General features: G+C 40.4%; 1 protein-coding gene across 1 annotated transcript in view; it reads right to left on the bottom strand.

Annotated features, from left to right (window-relative positions):
• Nucleotides 1-10,077: 10,077 nt before the first annotated feature.
• The window catches only part of poc1b (POC1 centriolar protein B), a 42,592-nt gene continuing 30,093 nt past the window's right edge, over nucleotides 10,078-22,576 (bottom strand). The window contains exons 11-12 of the mRNA XM_061773869.1: nucleotides 12,964-13,281; nucleotides 10,078-12,164 (exon numbers count right to left, since the gene is read on the bottom strand). Of these exons, the coding sequence (XP_061629853.1) occupies nucleotides 12,051-12,164; nucleotides 12,964-13,281 (432 nt within the window). The 3' untranslated portion in view covers nucleotides 10,078-12,050. The remainder of the gene's footprint in view (nucleotides 12,165-12,963; nucleotides 13,282-22,576) is intronic.

Genomic DNA, 22,576 nt, shown 5'->3' with positions numbered 1-22,576 from the left:
TCTGAGGATAAGCGGTGTAAAAAAGGGATGGATGGATGGATGGACCTTTCTTTGTGACGCACATGATGATTATGCAGATGCGTCAAACCACCGCAGTGTAGCGCCAAGTACTGGCGAGGAGGAGTTACTCAATGTCAGATTTCCCGAGAACCCGATACTTTGAAATAAGGCCGGTATCGGCCCAATACTAAGACTAATACTGGTATCGGTCCTCGTTTAATAGATACATTGTCACTGTTCAACCAATGGACAGTTAGATTTTGGGGGGAGAGGTACATCATACTTTTGCATACAAAACCCAAAGAAGTCTCATGTTTAGGTATTTTGGGGGCGGGGGATGAAAATATATACATTCATAGATTTTCCTACTATTCTACAAGTTTTGTCCTTTCATCCTCTCCCAAATATTTGGAGGTATGCAATTTTTTTCCCCAGACAGTAATTTGGAGATACAGTATGTGCTTTTCATTGGCCAGTCACCATGATGTCCCAACTTCATTGGAATTGGGGTTTGTATATTTGATGACATCAGAGTGGCACTTCCTGTTGGAAAGTGGCCCCCATGGCCTTCAAATGTACCCGCAGAGGTCCTGGTCTAGTTCTGGTGTAACAAGCATCCCCCCACTGAGGGGGTCCAACACGGGGCCAGGAACAAAGCATGTGTGTGTGTGTTAGCATATGAACTGAAGTGTGAAGCGGTTCCAGCTTCAACGCGGGGCCCTTGTGAACCCCCCTGGACACCCCACCCCCCTCGTTCTCCATGCAGTGAATGGAGTCAAGATGTTTGGATTCGCCTTTAATTCCATTGTGTTCTTTCACTGCTACTCCGTGCTGTCTGATACACTTTGACCTGCACTTTTTTTAGGAATATTTGGAGGATTTTGGATCACATTTTTTACTAGCCCTGCACACAGGTGTTGACTTTGGATCAGAACCGGATCAGACCACTTCTGAAGACTTTCAGTTGATGGTTTCAAAAGTGACATACATCGAATACTGTGGCAGCTTGACTTTTGAGTTTAAGTCATTCCAGAACTCAATTTACTCCATCCATTGTTGGAAGTGTGCGTCTAATCCTTACCCTTATTGAACACCACAACGTCCGCTGCGTGTTCGTTGCTTTTCCAATGAAAGATAACCAAAGAATGAACTCACAGTCATTGCAATTTGGTCTGTATTTATGTCCAAAAGCTCAGCATGATAAGACACACACACGGAATTCCGGGGCCGTTTTTCCCTGCCCGAAGAGCGCCTCTCCCTCTCGGACCTTACATTTATAGTTGATGCTTAGACACTTCTAGATGTTGCTGCTGTGCCCACGCCCCATCTGGTTTTTGGTCATGAGTGGGCCCAAGAGTGGGTGACGCAGGTACTCTTGCTTGTGTTGTCAAGAGCCTGACTTGTTTTCAGTTCGTCAGCTGTCATCAGGGTCCACTTCTTGCAACATCTGAGACCTCCTGCGACTTCCGCCCTTCTGTGACAAACAAGATAAAAATACACTTGCCAGCATATTGCCAAAGCATATTGCCAAAACGTCTATGTTTATGGCCAAAATCATATGAGAGTACTTACCCTTCTTGCACACAATCTTAGCTGTTATGGTTATTTGATTAACTAGAATATTGTATAATTATTTCTTTAGCTAGAATATTTGCCTAATTCCTACACCATCCATCCATTTTCCATACCGCTTATCCTCACTAAGGTCACAGGCTTGCTGGAACCTATCCCAGCTATCATCGGGCAGGAGGCAGGGTACACCCTGAACTGGTCGGCAGCCAATCGCAGGGCACATATAAACAAACCATTTGCACTCACATTCACACTTACGGGCAATTTAGAGTCTTCATTCAACCTACCACGCATGTTTTTGGGATGTGGGAGGAAACCGGAGCACCTGGAGAAAACCCATGCAGGCACGGGGAGAACATGCAAACTCCACACAGGCGGGGCCGGGATTTGAACCCCGGTCCTCAGAACTGTTAGGCAGACGTGCCGCCCTCAATTGACTCATATATAAAAAATGTCCCCACTGTAATGAATGGAAATTTGTCAATTTTTCTTCCGTGTTTTTTAAAAAAGAAAAATACAACTGTACTGCATAAAAAAAACATCCATCCATCCATTTTCTGAGCTGCTTCTCCTCACTAAGGTCGCGGGCGTGCTGGAGCCTATACCAGCTATCATCGGGCAGGCGGGGTACACCCTGAACTGGTTGCCAGCTAATCGCAGGGCACATACAAACAAACAACCATTCACACTCACATTCAATTAACCTACTGTGCATGTTTTTGGGATATGGGAGGAAACCGGAGTGCCCGGAGAAAACCCACGCAGGAACGGAGAGAACATGCAAACTCCACACAGGCAGGGCCGGGGATTGAACCCCGGTCCTCAGAAGTGTGAGGCAGACACTCCAACCAGTCGTCCACCGTGCCGCCCATAAAAAAACAATAAAACAAAATAAAAGATAATGTTAAGAAATATAATGTATAAAGTGTAATTACTGTACATACTATTGTGTTCATGTGTTGATGTGCTTTTACGGGGCGTGGCTTAATGAGTGACGTCAGGAGCTGGAGTCGGGTTGGCCGGTTTGTCTGGGTGTGAGCGTCTGGGTTTGAGTTGTGGCCTACAGAAGCTCCCTGTAAGTGTTCTCGTTTTGTATTTGTGCGTTTGACTGTTCCATTAAAAAAAACTCCTTGTCCACATGAGTGGGCATTAAATTATAGTACTGAAAATTTTATTTTCAGTTGAACAACACAGAGCCAAAAAAAATAAAAAATAAAAAAAAATCAACCAAGTGAGTGCTTGTAAATTTGGCAAATGGTAAGTCAAGTTACCACGAAAAAAGTTTGAGGTTGCTTGATAAGAATTGATGACAAAAACCATATAAGTGAACCCTGAACTTCTGCTTATATCTGAGACTTTCTAACGTTTGTTTACTTTTTACATTTTTGTTTAGTTTTTGTTTATATTTTAGCCTTAGTTAATCCTTGTTAATTTGTGTTCACAATTTAGTCTTTGTTCACAAATTAACATTTGTTTATATCTTACTTTTTGTGAACTTTTGTTTACAACTTAGTCGTCATTCGTAAAAGCACAGTGTGCCATTGTACATTTCCAAATGAATTTAGTCGCTGATCTACAGTCAATGGGGACTTCCGAGGTAATACAAGTAGGACAGAAAGCAACAACATTCATGTGACTGGTTCAAACTCACATCACAAAGATACACGCGCGCACACACACGAACCTGATTAGCGTGTGTATGTTGTGTATCTTTTGTGTGAGGAGACAAAGGACTTCCCCGTCTGAGACGAGCAGGCAGTGGCAAAGAGACGTGAGGGAGGACATGATTAGCTGCCAACAGAGAAAAGAGGGCGTGGTTGTACACACACGCACACACACACACACACACACTCACACTTGCCCTTCCACGCCGCGACGGTACAGATAACGCGCGCTTGTACTCTGCGATAACGACTTTCAATGCAAACACGTATGGTGGGATGTCATCGGCATGTAGATAAAACGACAGTGGTAGGATTTTAATGGGAGGTCTGATCATCCTAGACGGCAGAAGTAGCTGGGATCAAATAAGAAGTTGCGACTGTCAATATATCATCCTCAGATTTTCAGGCATTGTTGTGCTATGTAGTGGACACTTTTTTTTTTTTTTTTTTTTTGACAGTAAAGCTGAAGATTCAAGATGGCAGCAGTAGCTGCAATCGAAGATTTAAAAAATGACCTTGTCTTTGTCACAATTATTCCTAACCATTCTTCACAAAAGATTCAGGGATTATCGTACTATATCAGGAAAACTTTTGCTTTTGACTTGAGGGCCGATCACAAATAAAAAAAAAAAAAAAAAAAAAAAACCCAAAAAACATTCCTTTTCACGTTTTTACCATTTGCGATTATTCTCAAACCTCAGATTTTCAGGGAATATCGTGCTATGGCAGAGGACTATTTTTGATGGTAGAGTCGATGATTCAATATGGCAGAGGTGGCTGTGATCAAAGTTTAAAAAATGTCATGTTCTTTGTCGCAAATATTGCCAACCATTTTACCCGAAATCTTACCCAGGAATTATTCTCAATCTTCCTCAGATTTTAAAGGATTATCATTCTATGACTATTTTGTGATCATTGATTTTGACCTCTAATTCAAAACGGCAGCGGTAGCTGGGACCAAGGGTAAAAGAAAAGTCAGTCATTTGTCAGTCACAAATGCTGTCAAGTAGTTGCCCTCAGATTTTCAGGGATTATTATTCTAGGAGATCTGATGATTCAAGATGGAAGTGGTAGCTAGGGCAAAAGGTATAAAAAGTCCTATTCGGGATTGTTGTCAATTAATCATCCTCAGATTTCAAAGAATTGTCATTATTCAGTATGTCAAGAACACTATTAATTTTGACTGCAGGGAAGTTCAACTATGGTCCAAAAAAAAGGTCCTTAAATGTCACCTCTCTAAAAATGGCAATTATTCTCAATCTTCCTGAAACTTTCAGGGACTATTGTTTCAATGTCAAGAACACCATCGATTTTGACGGTAGATTTGATCATCCAAAAATGGGGAACAACAACAACAACACTAGTGGTGACACTTTGGTGACAGCAGCTGCTGTCTGCCCCGCCATTCTCTTGCCATTCACATGCTAATGCTACACCAACTATTTACATACATACATACACACACACACATGCACGCACGCGCGCACACACACACACACACACACAATGGCGGCTCTAGTGTTATCAGCAGACCCATCACTTTGTTTGTTCTCTTTGTGTGTGCTTTTTGTACTTCCCTTCATTCAAATCTCAATAGTGTAGAGTTCATTGGTACAAGCAGAATGAATGTGCACACACACAACATTGCAGAGCGACATGGAGTCTACCACAATGTTAATCGTCATTAAAGACACGTTGTCTACATAATATAAGATCGTCTTTAACAGTGCAGACTGGGCGTAACAAATAAGTCTAGTAGGTCCCCGGAACATAAAAAAGGATGCATTCAACATTGTGGAGCCAACACATTTCACCGCTCATCATTGATCAAGACGCTGACTTCACGTAAGGCAAGATTGTGTTTAATACCGCAGACTGGGCGGGGGGAAAAAAAAGCCCTGTAGCTCCCCGCGCAACATAAACATGGATGCACACAACTTTGCGGAGCGAACATGTCAGACTCTACTGGAACACTAATTGTCACAATTTAAGATTATCTTTAATAATATGGACTAAGGGGAACAAATTAGAAGCATAGCTTCCCAGAAAATATACATGGACGTGCACCACATTGTGAAACGACCACATCTCAGTCTGCTGGAACTCAAATATTCTCCAGGTAATGTAAAATCATCTTATATACGACAGACCGGGTAGGACAAATAAATGTTGTACTTCCCCGGAGCACACAATGTAGAGGAATGACCACATGTCAGCATCTACTGGAACACTAAACATTTCCGCATAACGTAAGATCATCTTTAAAATTAGGCGGAACAAATAATAAATATGTAGCGAAACACAACATAGTGGAGTGACCACGTCTCCTGGAATGCTAATCGTCGTTAAAAACGTCCTCTCTCCACATAATGTAACTCCAAACTGGGCGGTACAAATAAGTCTCGTACTTTCCCGGAACATGAACATGGTCGCACAGAACACTGTGGAGCGACCACGTCAGGTAAAGCCATTGTGTCTACATAATGTAACAAAAAAATTGGGCGGAACAAATACGTCTCGTTGCTCCCCCTGGGACATTCACATTGATGGACACGACATTGTGGAGCGACCACATCAAACACCGACCAGCCTTCAGTGTGCTCCGGACTCTTATCTCCGCCGGGCGTAAAAAATGTTAGTAAAAGGTTGGAGGGGGTCTGTTTTTTGTTTAACTTTGACCCCAATTAGCCTTCTATGCCTTGGCTGCAGAGCATCCAGGAAACTTCAGGGAGACCAATGAGCTTGGAGGGACTGTGCCGGAACAAAGACGGAGTGTTACACACCTTCCTGGGACGATAACTCTTTTTAATTGACTCGGCCTAATTGCTTTTTAGGTCCATGCAGCACATATGTGAAGCAGTTTGGACTGATGTGTATTTATGTTTTAAAAGATGAAGTACAGTTGTGTTCAAGGAGGGAAATTCAGGGGGAACTGGGGAATGAAGTCTATGTAACACAGATGTGAAGTTGCAACTTTGCACTTGTGGTAATTTGTATTTTTGTTTGAAAAGATGACATACAGTTGTGTTCACGGGGGAATTTTCCAGGAACAACACAGGTGAGAAGCAGTTGGCACTTTGCACTTGTAACTGTGTGTGTATGTTGAAAAAAAATGTTACCTACAGTTGAGGGGAATGTAGTCCATTTTACTGGCCAATGCAACACAGATGGGACAGGAAAATTACAGGTAATGGTTAGGGAAGGTAGTCCATTTCACAGATTCATGCAACACATATGTAAAAGCAGTTGGCACTTTGTACTTGTTATGGGTATTTATGTTAATAAAGATGACATGCAGTTGTGTTAATTTGGAAAATTCAGATGAATTGGTGGGGATTGTAATAATTTTTTAGGTCAATGCAATACAGATGTGAAGCAGTTGGCACTTTTGCCTTTTTATGTTTAAAAAAGCTGCGATTGGCTCGCAACCAGTTTAGGGTGTACCCCGCCTCCTGCCCGCAGTTAGCTGGGATAGGCTCCAGCACGCCCGCGACCCTAGTGAGGATAAGGGGTACAGAAAATGGATGGATGTTTAAAAAAATATGAAGTACCGTATTAAAAGGCGCAGTCTCAGTTACAGGGTCTATTTCTTTATTTAGCACATACATAAGGCGCACCGTATTATTGGGCGCAGGCCTGGTAAAACATACGCTAGCTTAAAACATACAGTAGCATGCATGCACGCTAGCGTACGTTTTTAAAAAGGCAGCGGGAGCAAAACTGAGTTCGCTTGTACTTTATTGAAGAATTTAACAATGTACTCACGTTATTTTTTTATCAATCCTCATCCACAAATCCATCCAAGTCCTCATCTTCTGTATCCGAAATGAACAGTTGGGCAAGTTCTCCATCAAACATGCCGGGTCCCCTCTCGTCATTGTCGGAGTCAGTCTCGTTGCCGGGGGGCTGTTCAGCAATGATGCCGGCTTTCGCGAAAGCTCGGACAACAGTGAAAGCAGATACCTTAGCCCAGGCATCCACAATCCATACACATATGGTGGCGCAACTCGCCCGGTGCTGCCTCCTAGTCTTAGTAAAGCTGTGTTCGCAATCTGTCATCCATCGCTCCCACACCGCTTGCAACTTCACTTTGAACGCCCCGTTTACACCGATGTCCAGTGGTTGGAGTTCCTTCGTCAAGCCTCCCGGAATGATGGCTAGCTCCGAGTTCATTTGCTGCACTTGGTTTTTCACAGCGGCTGTGAGATGGGCGCGCATGGAGTCACAGATCAACAGGGACAGTGACGCGTGGAAAAAAAACATCCGGTCTCTTTACGTACACCTCACTCAGCCACGCTCTCATTTTCTCCTCATCCATCCAGCCATGCTGTCCTCAGTGACATCCGCCTTTCCTCTATATAAGCAGCGTGTCGCCAGGAAATGCTCCCAGTCAGTCAAGCGGAACGCTCATCAAAGTCACACAACAACATTTACAGATTTTGGAACTTGGTGCACACATAAGGCGCGCCGCATTATAAGGCGCCCTGTCCATTTTGGAGAAAATGTAAGACTTTTAAGTGCGCCTTATGGTCGTGAAAATACGGTAGTTGTGTTCAGAGGAAAATTAAGGGGAATTGTTGGGGAATGCCATCCATTTCACAGGTCCATGCAACACAGATGTGAAGCAGTTGACACTTTGCACTTATGTGTATTTATGTTGAAAAAGATGACATACAGTTGCGTGCAGTGGGAAAATTCAGGGCAATTGTTGGGAAATGTAGTCCATTTTACAGGTCCATGTAAAGGCTTCTTTATACTCGCGCAGGCGGTCACCGCGCTGACGTCACTGCGGCTATACCTGCGCAGTTTGCCTTTATACTCGAGCGCAATCCACGCGCGCTGTTTTGAAAATGTGCTGCAGTTCTCCTCCAAGTCGGGGGTGTCGCTACGGCTGGTATTAGCTAGGACACCACAGGGTGGAGTTTCCTCTGCATTTTCTGGCATTTCCGGTAGCTGTTTTTTCCTTTCCTTTCCGGAACAAGGAACAAAGCAACAACAATGGAGACCGTGCAACAGCACCTGCTAGAACAAATGGACCTAGATGACCAGATGATGCGTTTAATTATGCTGCAAAATTGATCAAGAAGTTGGGGGCGTAGGTGGTACGTGGAACCAAGGGGAACGCTGAGTACATCATCACAGCATGTGACTAAAACGGACCAATCACAAGAGATGATCTCTGCGGCATTCTACGCGCAGCAACAATTTTTGCCGTGTGCGCGTCAAGTGGCACATAGGAGCTACGCGGCCCAATGCGTCGGTCACGTGATGCAATGCAGGCTCTGTCGGCCACGCAAGCGTGGGAGTATAAAAAGGCCTTAATACAGATGCGAAGCAGCAACGTCTTATTTTAAAGATGCTATACCAGGGTTGAATATCAAGAGACCTATTTGGGAATGTCATCCATTTCACAGTTCCATGCAACACAGAGGTGAAGCAGTCTGCACTTTGCACTTGTTATGCGTATTTAGGTTTAAAACAAGGACATACAGTTGCAGTCACAGGGGAAATTCAGGGGAATTTTAATGGGAAATCTAATCCAATGGTCCTGGGAAAGAATAGTTAACAGGTTCATGCAACACAGATGTGAAGATGATGGCAACCTGCACAGCACTTTGCACTTTTTATTATATGTATTTAGGTTTAAAACGAGAAGATAGTTATGTTTATAAGGGAAATTCAAGCAAGTTTTTATGGGGAATGTCCCTGTGATCCAATGGTCCTGGGCTGGAATGGAACGGTTCACAAGTCCATGCAACACAGATGTGAAGCAGTTGGCAATTTGCAGTTGTTATGCGTATTTATGTTCAAAAAGATGACATAAAGTTGTGTTTAAAGGGCAAATTCAGGATCATTTTTGGACAATGCAGTACATTTCACAGGTCAATGCAACACAGATGTGAAGCGGTTATCAGAAACTGTCCATTTACAGCTAAATATTGTATTAGTCCGGTGTCTACTCAGGACTCCCGGGATGCAGCCTGTTTTGCTCGGCGAGCTGCCCATAGGTCTCGTGCCAGGTTGCGGCATCTAAAAAGATTTGCCAGTGTTAAAGCCCTTAAAAGTTCAAAGCTCCTCAGCGGAGGAAAGATCAGCACTTACAATGCGTCAGCCTAAAGATCACTGTCAAACGCCTGCCGCGCTTTTCCCCAACGGACTCCCATCTTGTGGGAACAAACAGTTCCTTGGAAAGTGCTGACTTTGTGTGTTTACCCCACTCACTTCCTGCCATACTGGTGCCTGAGCGTAAATGTCCCCACAACAACAAGAGGAGTTCCTCCCGTTTCCGGCCGGGAAACACCACCGAAGTCCCACTGACAGAACAGGACGCTCCGAGACCAAAATGACAAACATAAAAAGTGAGCCAGGATGGAAGTTTGTAGGAAATATTGGGGAAACATGGGAAAGTGAGAGTGCGGGAGGTAGTAGAGGAAAGAGAGCGAGCGTTACTAGTGATGCATCATACCATGTGTTACAATGGGCAAATTAGATGGTACCTAATGAAGTGTCCAGTTCCATTATAGTGTGTGTGCGTGAGTGTCCAGTGAAAGCAGGCGGGAGTCCAGTCAATCCAATTAGGCAAGTACAGGTAAAGCAGCTGGAGAGATGGAGAGATCGAGGGAGGACAGAGGAGCGAGGGATAAGCAGGGACAACAGCAGATCACCATAGTCACGTAGCAGGTGTAATGCCAAGGTAGCAATGCATTGTGGGACATGACCCACAGCCCCCAAACTCTCAATGGACAAAACATTGCAGTCACTCATTCACAAGAAACGCGACTTAGGTTATATTTAAGAGGAGTTTTGTCAGTCACACCGAAAAAAACAAAACAACATAGTATATGTTTGAAGTTAATATATATTATTTTCTTTCATGGATAATGCAATACAAAATATTAATAAAAAATAAAAAGACAAAATAAAAATAAAAAACAAGATTGCAGTTCATATAACATTTTCTCTTCTGTGTGATGAAATGAAATCAAGCAAATAATAAAACATGTTTGTGTGCAAATATGGTAAATGTAATTTTTTTTTACACATCGATACTATTAGTCTGTCTCCACGTCGTCTGTTATTTTGTTTACACATTATTAATCAATTTAAAGTACATAGCTTGAGGACAAATCTACTAACACTCTTGAACGCTCAACTGTCTGAGAGGTGTTGTAAAACTCGGCCTCTTCCCTCACTCTGCGGAAGCCGTGCGGCATTATGTCGCCTCAAGATTAAAAGTCTGGATGTTTTTTTAGACAATAACAAGCGAAAATAGTTATATTAGATATACTGTATTTGAGTAAGCCTCTTTTGTCAGCCGCGAATGGAAGTGTGAAAATTTTAAAAAATGTAATGAAATAAGATAAAATAAAGTTCATTGTTCATGTATAGTTTTTCTGTATGATTAAATAAGATGAAGTTTGCATTCAGTAATTTAATTTGTAATCATACTTTATCAAGATAAAAAAATTATTCCCTGATAATAAAATAAAACCATCTCACTAAGATGAACAATACTCTTGTAAGATGTAGCGCAATCTGGGTCCAGATGCAACAGAAGGAGCGCGATCTTGCACTTGCACGCCACTTACTGCAGTGACAGGCGGTGAGGGCGCGCCACTTTGCTGCACGAGTGACAGGCTTAAGTGAAAGAGTGACATTAAGGAGCTTCGGCGGATCGGCCGTGTGAGGTGGCGTCCACGAGGCCCGGGGGCAGAAGCAGGAAGTGCTCTCGGTAGGCTTGTGGTCACGATGATCAATGGCCCAATGGATGCCTTAAGCTTCTTAAGGCAGAAAGAGGATCTTCCTCTCATTCACCTTGCCCAACATATTTCTCTCCCTAATACAAGCAAATGGAGCAGCTGAGACTAGGATGGACATCAGGATCCAGGGAAAACGTCCAATGAACTAGGATGAGTCACACTTCACGTTACCGTCTTCCACAAGAGTTAGGGTTTAGAATTAGGGTTTCAAGCCTGGGTATAGGGTTAGGGTTTCAAATCAGGGTTATCATTAAAAATTAGGGATTCAAGTTTAGGTTAGGGTTTCAAGGTAGGATTTTTCAGATTTGAATTGCAGGGCATGATTAATGTTTCTGATTGGGGTTTTAAAATAGGATTAGTGGTTCAAATTATGGTTCGGAAATCAGGGGTTTCGAGCCTGAGCTATGGTTTCCAACAGAGGTTAGGGAATCAGGTCAGGTTTCAACCCAGGGTTAAGGGTTTCACACTAGGGTTAGGGTTTCAAGTCAGAGCTAGGTGTTCAAGTTACTGCTTCAAGTTACGGTTAGTGTTTCAAATTAAAAGTTCCGATCCAGGGTTAGGGCTTCAAACAGAGGTTAGGATTGAAAATTAGGGCATCAAGCCTGAGTGAGTGTTTAAAGCCAGGGCCAATTTGATACCCCAACACTACTCAAAAACTGTACTTTGAAACCCTAATTTAAGATTAGAGTTTTAATCTGTGAACAGGAAACAGTCCGTGAGGCATCTTGAAAGTGTGACTAGATTTCCATTTATTTGACTTCATTGTGATAAAGATTGCTTTAAAATCTCTGGATAGGTTTCACTGGTGTCCTTAACACATTCACTGTCAATGACGGACACAATCCAAATATCCATGTTAACTGGGAGGGCTAGCAGTGTTTAGTGAAGCGGCAATTTTATGTCTCTGGTGGCGGATTTTGTTTGCTGTGCTGTTTTCCACACCACGTCATAGTGACACATCCCGTCCTCTACGAGCCAAGTGTATCTCTGCACAGTTTTTTATGTGAGCGAGGAGGAAGTGCTCACAAACACACACGCGCTTGTCAAATGTACCTCATGTGAGGTGGTCCGGTGAGCTATCGGGTGGTCCTCCAACACGTGTCTGGGCGAGACACTCCTGAACTTTGTTTTCTGTCAGGCTGAGACGCTCCTCCAGCACAGAAACAGTCTGTGGTTGGAAAACAGAACAATGTATATATATATATATATTTTTTTTTTACATTAGCATCAGCATCACCCAACTTCAATCGTCTTGCTATGACAGAAATAACTGTAAAAGTACTTCTTTACAAGAACAATATTTTGTCAGGATGACAAATAGCAGTCTTATGTGAATAAAGGTATATTTTTTCCAAGATGAAGTCACAACATTCTGATATTAAAGTCCAAGTTTAATGAAGAAAGAAAGTCATAGTTAAATAAGCAAATTTAAAAAATAAAACTTCATTCTCATAATATTACACATTACTACTACATTTAAAAAAAAAGGCTTTTGTTCTTGAAAAGATAGGGCTATATTCCAGTAGTACTACACCTTTTGCCCTAAAAATTTTGTTTTTATTCATGCAGGGGTGCCAGATTTATGCAATATGTCACAATCATATCAGAGCTTTTAGTTGACCCAAAGCTGCTACTAATAATTATGATAATAATAATAATCATAATAACTGAATTTGTACACCAACCCATCAAAAAAGATTGCTTTAAAAAAATACGCAAAATAGCAAGGGCGCGAATGATGAGCCGCAGTATCGCGGGAAGACGTAGCTCATTTAAAATCAATAGTAGTCTTGCTCTTATACAGGACACTGGTGTTATTCAAAATCAATAGAGGCCTCCTTTCTGTTTCAACTCAGCAATGATCCTTTCAAATGATTGAAAAGGAAATAAACAAGTATGAGAGGTGAATTTTTTTTGTCAGTCGTTCTTTAAAATTCAAAATAAACAGAGTTATTGCTGCCACTGACCTCCGTGAGGACGCCTAGCTGTTTGACCATGTGCTGCAGGATGGAGTTCAGAACAGGTGGGTGCCCCGACGTTGCCTCCGACATGTCCATCGGGTGTGCCGTTTCGCCGTCTTCCGGCCACCATTTTGTGCTGTTATCCTCTCGCCACGTCCTAAAATCCTTGTCCCGCCTCTTCCTGCTGTTGTCCCCTCGCCGCTTCCTTTGACTTCCCTCCCTGCCGCTATCATCCCTCGTCCAACCTTCATCCTCCGTCGCGACAGAAGACGAACTGTCACGGGCGTGTCCGTCATCAGCGTGGTGGTCATCGGTGCCCTGGCGCTGCAGACAATAACACAGCGATACTTTAAAATCTCATGAAACACATACTGTAGATACATTACAATTAAGCAGGACTTGAGACATTGTGTATGCAAAGTAGTTTATTTTCAAAACAAAATAATTATTTTTTTAAATATTAACCAATAATTTAATACAATAAAAACAAATGAAAAATGGTTTAACTAACAATTTTCTATACTATGGAAAATTGTTTTTTATTAATAAAACAATGATTTATGATTTTTTTATGAGTATAATAAAGACATTTAAATATAATTAACTACCTATAAAATTAATGTAAAATAGTAGATTTTAATAAAATACTTCCTTCTAATTTTTTATAAGCTTTAATAATAAAAGAATACTTAAGTCATTTTTTATTGAATTAGTAATAGTTAAGTTAATTGTAACTAACAAATAATTTAATAAAATAAAAACAAATGGTTTATTTTAATATGTACTTTATGTAAGATACTTTGTAATACAACAATAATTTATGCTCATTTCTTCATTTGACTATTTCTAAGCAATTGTATTATAACTAATTAACAATTATTTAATAAAACAATTCTATCATTAAATTTTTTTATTTTGCTTATATATTGCATTTTATGAAAAAAGTTAAATAATAAAACAATAACCCATGATCACTTCATTTGATTACAGTTAAGTTTATTATAATGAATGAACCAATATTTAATAAAATAACTAATATGAAATGTTTTTTTAAGCATTTTTTTTTTTAAAAAAAGCTGCATTTCTTTAAACAATGCAATGATGACTCACAAGAAGTTGTATTTTGGCACAAAAATACAAATGTTACCCGCATAAGTTATATGTTGGCACAAAGATGCAACAGCTGACCACAGAAAGCTGCTTTTTGGCACAAAAATGACCACAAAAAAATTTACTTTGCCATGAAAAAATAACTAGGCAAAATAAATAAATACATTTTGGCACTGAAATGCAATGCTTGACCACAGACAGCAAAATCCTTTCAGCAAACATGAAATACCTAACCACAAAAAGTTCCATTTTGGTCTACCGATGACAACAAAAAGCTGTATTTTGGCATAAAAACGCCACAAATCTGTGTAATGTACCAACTAGTTACTGGTCACTGCAAAAATGAACCAAAAAAGTTAGCATTATGATGGTTTTAACTGTATCTTATTGGATCGTGTACATAATGAAGCATCTAGTGTGCGCACGCACGCACGCGCACACACACACACACACACAGGAGAGAGGAAGAGAGGAAGAAAGAGGAAGGAAGAGGAGGGTGTCACACATTCCAGACTTAATGCACAGAGCAATCGATTCCGGCGTTCTTCCTGTCACGGCTTCAAAGAGCCGTTAATGATGGAGGGATCGGAGGAGGAGTGTAAAGACACAGGAGGAGGAGGGAAGGTATTAAACGGAGGTGAACAAAGCTGTCAGTGTGACTCTGGCCGGCTATCTCTTCTTCATCGCCTCCTGCTCAGCAGCACATCTGGTAGACATCTGCTGAGCTCATTTATTACTGAGTGCATCCAGACCCCCGCTCGCATTACCCAATACAGGAAGAGTGGCTGCAATCAAACCCATTCAAGAGGCAGATAAGCAGGACGCGCTGAGCACCAATCCACAAGACAACACTGATTAGCCTACGTGCTAATTAAGAGGCATTAAAAGGATGCCATTCGTTTACCATTGTTTACAAACACATGCAATGCTTGAGCATAAAAGGTTGTATTTTTTGGTACAGTTGACCACCAAATGTTGTATTTTCGCAACAAAAAGAGCAATGGTTCACAATTAGAAGATGTATTTGGGCACTAAACTGCAGTGGTTGATCACAAAAAAAAAAGTAGTTTGACAAAATCATTCTATTGTTGACCACAAATGTTGTAAATTCACACAATGTTTTATAATTTTGGAAGAAAAATGCAACATTGACCACAAAAGTTGTATTTCGCACACAAATGATAAAACTATTTGTATTCCATAATAACGGTTAATCACATGGGGGGGAAAAACATTTTTGCATTGGAAATATAATGGTTGACCACAAAAAGTTGAATTTAAGCAGACAAATTTAACAGTTGACCACATAAAGCTGTATTTTGTCACAAAATTGTACTTTGGATTAAAAATATCGTTACAAGAGAACAGAATGCCTTTTATTGTCACTATACACATGGTTCGATAAGATTGAAGGCAGCACAGTTCCTTCTTCAGCGCAGACGTAAGATTAAAAAATAAATCTAACTAATAAAAAAAACACTAAATATTTACAATGAGATAAATAGTAATGCAAGAAGATAAAGAATAGCATTGTATTCTGAGTAGTAGTATTGTACAGTATATGGATTATTGTACAGTGTTCTAAGCACATCAGATATTGCACAGTACTAGAGCTCCAGACACATTTGCATATTGTACAGTCAAGTTCCAAACACATGAATATTATGTTAGTCATTAATCACACACACAAAAAAAGCTGCATTTTGGCATAAAAACCTAATGGTTGACCACAAAAAGCTGTATTTTGGCACACACAAAAAGCAATTTGAAAATTTTTGTTCAAGATGAACACAAAAAGTTGTATTTTGGAGTAAAAATATAACTACTAACCATTAATCACACACGCACGCGCGTGCACACACAAACACACACTTAATTTTAGCATAGAAACACAATGGTTGACTTCAAAAAGTTATAGTATTTATTTATTGAGTTATATGTTTTATGAGTAGTTAAGCACAAAAGTCGAACGGTTGACCACAAAAGTTTGTGTTTTGGCACAAAAATATTGAAGACAAAAAGTTGTATTTTGGAATATAAATGTAATTGTTTATCACAATTTTGTAAAATTCTGGCACAAATATACTGTGGTTAGCCACAAAAAGTTGTCTTTGGGCACAATAATCACATTTTAAGTTGGGCATACATGCAATGGTTGACACCCCAAAAGGTGTATTTTGGTACAACAATGACCACAAAAACTAATCTAATGCTGTGAGAGGTAAAAAAACAAACAAACAAAGAAAAGTCACAGCCCTGGTTTAGTCTGGCGACCGTTCAAAACATCTATTACCCGGTTCTTTTATTCTGGTCGAGGTGATTCTTTGATGATTAGGCCGGATGAAAAGTTTCCCAATTTATTCGAAAATACAGAGTCAAACAATAAGGTTGGTGATGGTTCAGCTCTGGGCTCTTCCTCACGTAGCTCAGAACAACGTCCGTGCCGAAGAGACCGCGGAAGCTTTCGTTGTAGTCATTTGTAGCCCAAAAGACTGCTTCCTGTCGTGACGTTGTCCCGTCTCGGTGTCTGGGTACGTTCGGAAATTCAGTCCAACGCCCTCACTGCACCCCGAGATTGCAGTACTCAGAGACAGAGTGCGTTCCATTTTCTATAACTTTACAAATGAATGTGTTGGCTATTGGCAGGGATACGTCAGTACATCTGCCATATTGAATGTGTCAGTTCTATCGAAGGGCCCACTTCAACAATGCCCCGAGTTCCGAAGGTTCCGGGATGGAGACAGCGCCCCTGGAGTGAACTTCCCAACGTATACTCCGTTGATATTTTGTGTGTTTGTTGTGTTGGTGCGACTAAGTGTGATGCAACTACGGGGTGATTGAAAAGTCAGTTAATGTGGTTCCCAGGCGGCTTGAGAAACTGGTGGCTAATGCTGGCGCCCATATCGAATTGTAAATAAAACTCCATGCAATACACTTTCTTCTCATGTTCATTTCTTATAAGAATTATAGTTCAGAAATAAATTACAAGTACTTAAAAATACGGAGTTACTCGTCAATCACCCTGTATATGTTTATAAGGAGATCTGGGTGTGTATCTGTAATGGCATGTATCAAACAACAAGTGTATGGAGTGTTGTGTAAGCGTGCAGCCAGTAATTTCTATCAATGCTGAACAACAAACAGTATTTTGCTGTCGGTGTTGTTGATTGTAGCATTGGGAAGACCAGAGCCAGTCTCCAGGTAGCAAACAACAACATGAGAGAGAAAAAGCCTCTTGAGTTGACATCAAACAGCTCCTCCATGTCGGAGCAGAGAGCACAGCTAATCCTAGCCCGCATGCTAATGACGCGTTTGATCCCACATCTGTGGAGGGAATTCCAAATGTAGGCGAGGCTAGTTTGAAGATGATGTTACTTTTGATTGCAAACATTACAGCTGACCGGCCGCGGGAGGTCATCGCTTGCTTTCGTAACTGTCACAAGGTTGATTAAAAAAAAAAAAAAGAAAAGTTGGCTTGATTGGACTCTCAGTCAACCAAAGAACATCTCAAAACAAGTATCCATTCCGAAATATCACGCTGAGTGGGATCAGACACAGAAAAAGAACGATGCCATGGCCTTAAATTATATAGTTAAGTGTTGTTTTAAAACTGAATATTTGCCGTCTATTTTCATTTATTTCTTCTGTATAATTCAGTTTTTGTTGTTTTATTTATGTACAGTGTCCTTGAAGGCCACGAGGTGATTACAAATAAAATGTATTATTATTATTATTACTGTATTAATATGGCTTGGTGGCAGTGCGGCAGATGTTCTGTCTCACTCGCTTAAAACTGGAATGTATTTTTAGCATGAGTGAACACTTATGTGCATTTTGATTGGCTGTAATCTGCGTTGTTGCGACCGTGCACGGCACGTCAAAACCAGTGGCCGACTAATCGCCGACTCATAAAAACAGTTGCCAAACCACGCACACTGTAAGACAGTTTAGTCTCTCGGTGTGCGGCAGCAGCCTTTAGATGTTAACGAAAACGCACAATAGAATTTTTAGTATCAATTGTCTTTCATGATGACAGAAAATGATGTTTGTTGAATACTTTTTAATGATGTTAATTTAAGTCTAAATTAATATAAAGTTAGGATCATTACAGTCTAAACTGTCTTTGGCGATTACAAATATTAGGTTTGTTTAAGACCTTTTTTCCCCCCTGAGTTTCCAAAAACTTGGACTCTATGTTGTCTGACTCTAAACACCTAAGTTAGCGTCATTGAACACTATCGTTGATGGTTCATGGATAAAAGTACTGTAGGTGTTTGATGTTGACGTGATGATGTTTATCGACTTGGCGTCAATAATCATCCCCGCACTTTGATCACACAACACACAGGAAATCAGGTGACAGAGATCTAATGACTCTTGCGTGCAAAGACTGCGTTCCGGGTTTGTTAAGGCGCCACGCCCGCAGCCGCAGGAAGACAAAACACCTGTGGGAGATACGGCACCCACAAACCATGTGAGCGTGTCGCCGCCTAAACAAACTCAATGTCCGCCAGAGGTGCAGCTCTCGCTTTTTTCTTTTTTTTTTTTTCTCTCTCTCTCAGAGGAAGCAAACACATCCGCTCGTCTATCTTGGCGACATCCGCCCACGCTCAAACCAAAACATCCTGCTTGGCGGTCTTTCAATGACACACACACACACAGAATAATGTCTCAGCCAAGGACTCGTCATGGCTCAATGGCAAAGCATCATTCAGAGAAAACACACATTTCTCTGGTTAATCTTTGTATTTCAATGCCATAAAACAGGTTTTTTTTGTGGTCAAAATGTTACTTTATGTGACACAATACAATGTTTAGTGGGGAACTGCTGCATTTCTGTGTCCAAATACAACTTATTCTGGTCAACAATTCCCTGTTAATGACAACTTTATATGGTCAACCAGTACCTATTGAAGCCTTAATAAAAAAAATTGTGGTCATCAATTGCCTTTCAGTGCCACAATACATTATCTGGTCAACTATTGCATTGGTATTCCAAAATATACAGTAATATACCTTTTTGTGATCAACCCTTGAAATTGTGTGCCTGAATACACCTTTTGGTAGTCAAACATTGCATTCCCATACAAAAATAAAAAATGTGACAACCATTGCATTTCAATGCCAAGATTAAATTATTTGTGATTGACTATTGCATTAAACTTTTTGTAGTCACCAATTGCATATCAACATACAACTTTTCGTGGTTACCGGTAACCATTGAAATTGAATGCGAACGTACAACTTTTTTTGTGGTATAAAAGGTCATTTCAATGTCAGAATACAAGTTTTTGTGGTCAACCACTGCATTTATGTACGCAAATACAACTTTTTGTAGTCAACCATTAGCTTTGCATGACAAAATACAACCTTTTGTGGACAACAATTGGATTTTAATACCAAACATTTTATTGTCAACCATTGCATTTACATCTCAAAAATGAAATTTGCAACATTTGCACAACAACAAAAGAATTCTAATGCCAACAAAAAACATTTTATAGTCCACCATTGTATTTTCGTGCCAAACTACAACTTTGAATGGTCAACAAGTACATTTTAATGACAAACTGCCGTTTTGCATTCAACTGATGCATTTTCGTGCCAAACTACAACTTTTTGTGGTCAAACATTGGCTTTTTATGGCAAAATACATCCTAAAGATTAATGCAAGTTCAACTAACATACACAAAAACATGGTCATTGGCAGGGGATGGTGGAAGGCACCATTGTCGTGGACATCATCACGATGGTAAACATCCTGTGTCCCTGAACACGAAAAAACACTGTTTGTTCTCCTGCTATACTAAACTTTGACCCACTCGGAAAAACGAGGAGTTCCCCTTTCCAAACAGGCAAGTTGTTTATGCCAATGCCTTGAATGTACTATAAGTCCATTAAATTCAACAAATACAAATATAATGCCACAATACAACATTTTTGTCATTAAGCATTGAATCTGTGTGCCAAAATATAACGTTTTGTGATCAGCAAGTGCATCTTCATGCCAAAATACAACTTTTTGCAGTCAAGCATTACATTTGCATGAATGTATGCCTTGAAGCTAAGTCTATTAAAGCGCCATACTCGTTGAATTAGATCATTCTTCATTGAGCCCATGACGGGAAAGTTTGCAGTGCAGCTGCAAAGTAACAAATACTTATTCACAGTTTTCTTGAAGCAGCAAAGGCTGCTTTTGTTCCGTCATTCATGGGCAGTGGTGAGAAAATGTCTGTAAATCAGAATGACACCCATGACACATGCGTGCCAGGTGCTAACGACACGCGTTAAACGGATTTTATCTGCCAAAAAACACAAAACGTGATTCGCAACCCAACATGTCCAAAGTCGAGGAATGTTCCAGTGGAAACATGTTTGACACTGGAATAATCAATTATCTGCCATCAGGGAGGCCCTGGACATGACCTTCTTCAAGGAAGTTAAATGTAAATTCCTGCCAGTGGACATTCATTTTCACGCAACATGCTAATTTACTTCAAAATTAAAACGTTAGCATTTAAAAAATTGATACTTCACTAAAGAGTGTAAAATACAACATTATCTAAAGCCAGCTTTTTCCAATGTCGCTTTTCTGTGCGAAACATTCAGACAGAATGAAACATGCACAGACTGGGGGAACAAAAGAGGTACCGGTACAACCAGGGGCAAGGACGACAGCGGTGTGAAAGAAAGTACAGTGTTGCCCCGCTATATTGCGGTTCATCATCGCGTCATTGCTATTATGCATTTAAAACAATTTTTTTGTTTTGTTTTTAAACTTTAAAGGGACACTGGCCAATTAAGATATAGAGGTAAGGCTTGAGTAATAGTAATTTATTAGTTTAGCTGGGAAAAGCATCTAAAACCTGAAAAATACACCTCTATTGATTTATTGCAATTTTACGGCAACATTTTCGATGAAGTGGGCGTGTCCATATTGGCCGCTAAATGCGGAAGTGATGTCACAAGTGTGTCAACTTAACGGTGTGCTCGTTGACGACACTTGTTTAAACAATGAAAAGGAGTCAAAGAAAACTACTCTATAGCAACATTTTCTACAGTTTTGGACAAAAATAACCCTTGGCATGCACAAAGGCATTGTCTGCCATGAAAAGAATGTATATGCAGACAAAGAAAGGCAAAAGTGGACAAACGCCTGATCGTTTAGGACTCTAATGCACCAATTTTGCAGGATCTCCAGACAGTAAATTTACAGGTTGACTTCGATACCACGAAAAGACAGAAAATTTGCTTGTATAACACCAATTACACCATCTATCTTAATAGTAGTACTGTACACCATGCCTTTGCCAGTTTCTGCATGAAGTAGAAAAACGCCTGATCTTTTATAACTCTGCTGCACCAATTTTGCAGGATCTCTGCATGAAAGAGGCTCACATTACAGCTGTGTTGACAGTCCTTCAAAGTGATGAAACGCGTTAAAGCTGCATTGGCGTGTCGCCTGTTTCTGTTTTGTGTGTGTTTGTGTGTTTAGGTGGAGACGTCATGACAGTTACTTTTAGTGTGAGGAACTAACCTAACCTCGGCATCCCATGACCATGACTCATCCCTGGCGCGACGTTCTTACATAAGCAGGTGGAACTTCCTCTTTAAAAGCAACTGCAACAGCTCTCAGCCATCTTATTCACCCTTTAGGCTAGAGTTAATGCTAAGCTAATGATATTAATTAAATCCTCTCGGAAAAGCCACGAGCAAAAATACAGCTTTTTGCAGTAAAAAATTGCCAAAAGTCATCTTTTTGTGGTTAACAATTGCACATTTATACCAATATTTTAAAAAATTGGTGAACTGTTATATTTTTGCGCCTAAAGGAAACATTTTATGTGCTCAACAAGTGTGTTTTAATGCTCAAATATAACTGGGGGTCCACAGTTGGATTATCTTGTGCCAATTATACTTTCTGTCATCAACCATTGCACTAGTGCCAAAAAGCAACTTTTTGTTGTCAACTATTGCATTTACACTCCGAAAGACAACTTCGTGCAGTCAAACATTCCATTTTAATGCCTAAATACAACTTTGTTGTGGTCAACAGTTGCAGAGCTTTGCCAAAAACATTTTCTGATTAACCATTGCATTTATACGCCATGATAAAATTTGTGATCAACCTTTGTATTTTTGCTTCTCTATGGATGAAACCAAAACAGCTCAAAGGCTCACTTTTATTGTTAACTGTATAGTGTAGCTTTAATGCTAAGATAATACTGTTAACATCCTAAATCTTCACAAAAGAGCCATGTGAGCTGTTGGCTTTTTTGCCCTCTTAAAGGTTGACAACTCACTTCTTACAGTGTTTTCCCACACTTTAATGTAGCTTTAATGCTAATTTAATTGAGAGTTTTGAGTCTCTAAATGCTTTTGCAGGGGCCACGAGCTAATGGCCATTTTCAGTAAAGACAAAAGCAGCAAAACTTTGTGTTTGCGAAAGATGCGCCGGCATCACGGCTAATGGATTTTATTTAAAGAGATGAGAGTCCGATAACAAGGA

Source organism: Phyllopteryx taeniolatus, chromosome 5, assembly GCF_024500385.1.
Source record: "Phyllopteryx taeniolatus isolate TA_2022b chromosome 5, UOR_Ptae_1.2, whole genome shotgun sequence".
Taxonomy (NCBI): Eukaryota; Metazoa; Chordata; class Actinopteri; order Syngnathiformes; family Syngnathidae; genus Phyllopteryx; species Phyllopteryx taeniolatus.
This window is presented reverse-complemented; position numbering and strand designations above follow the sequence as displayed.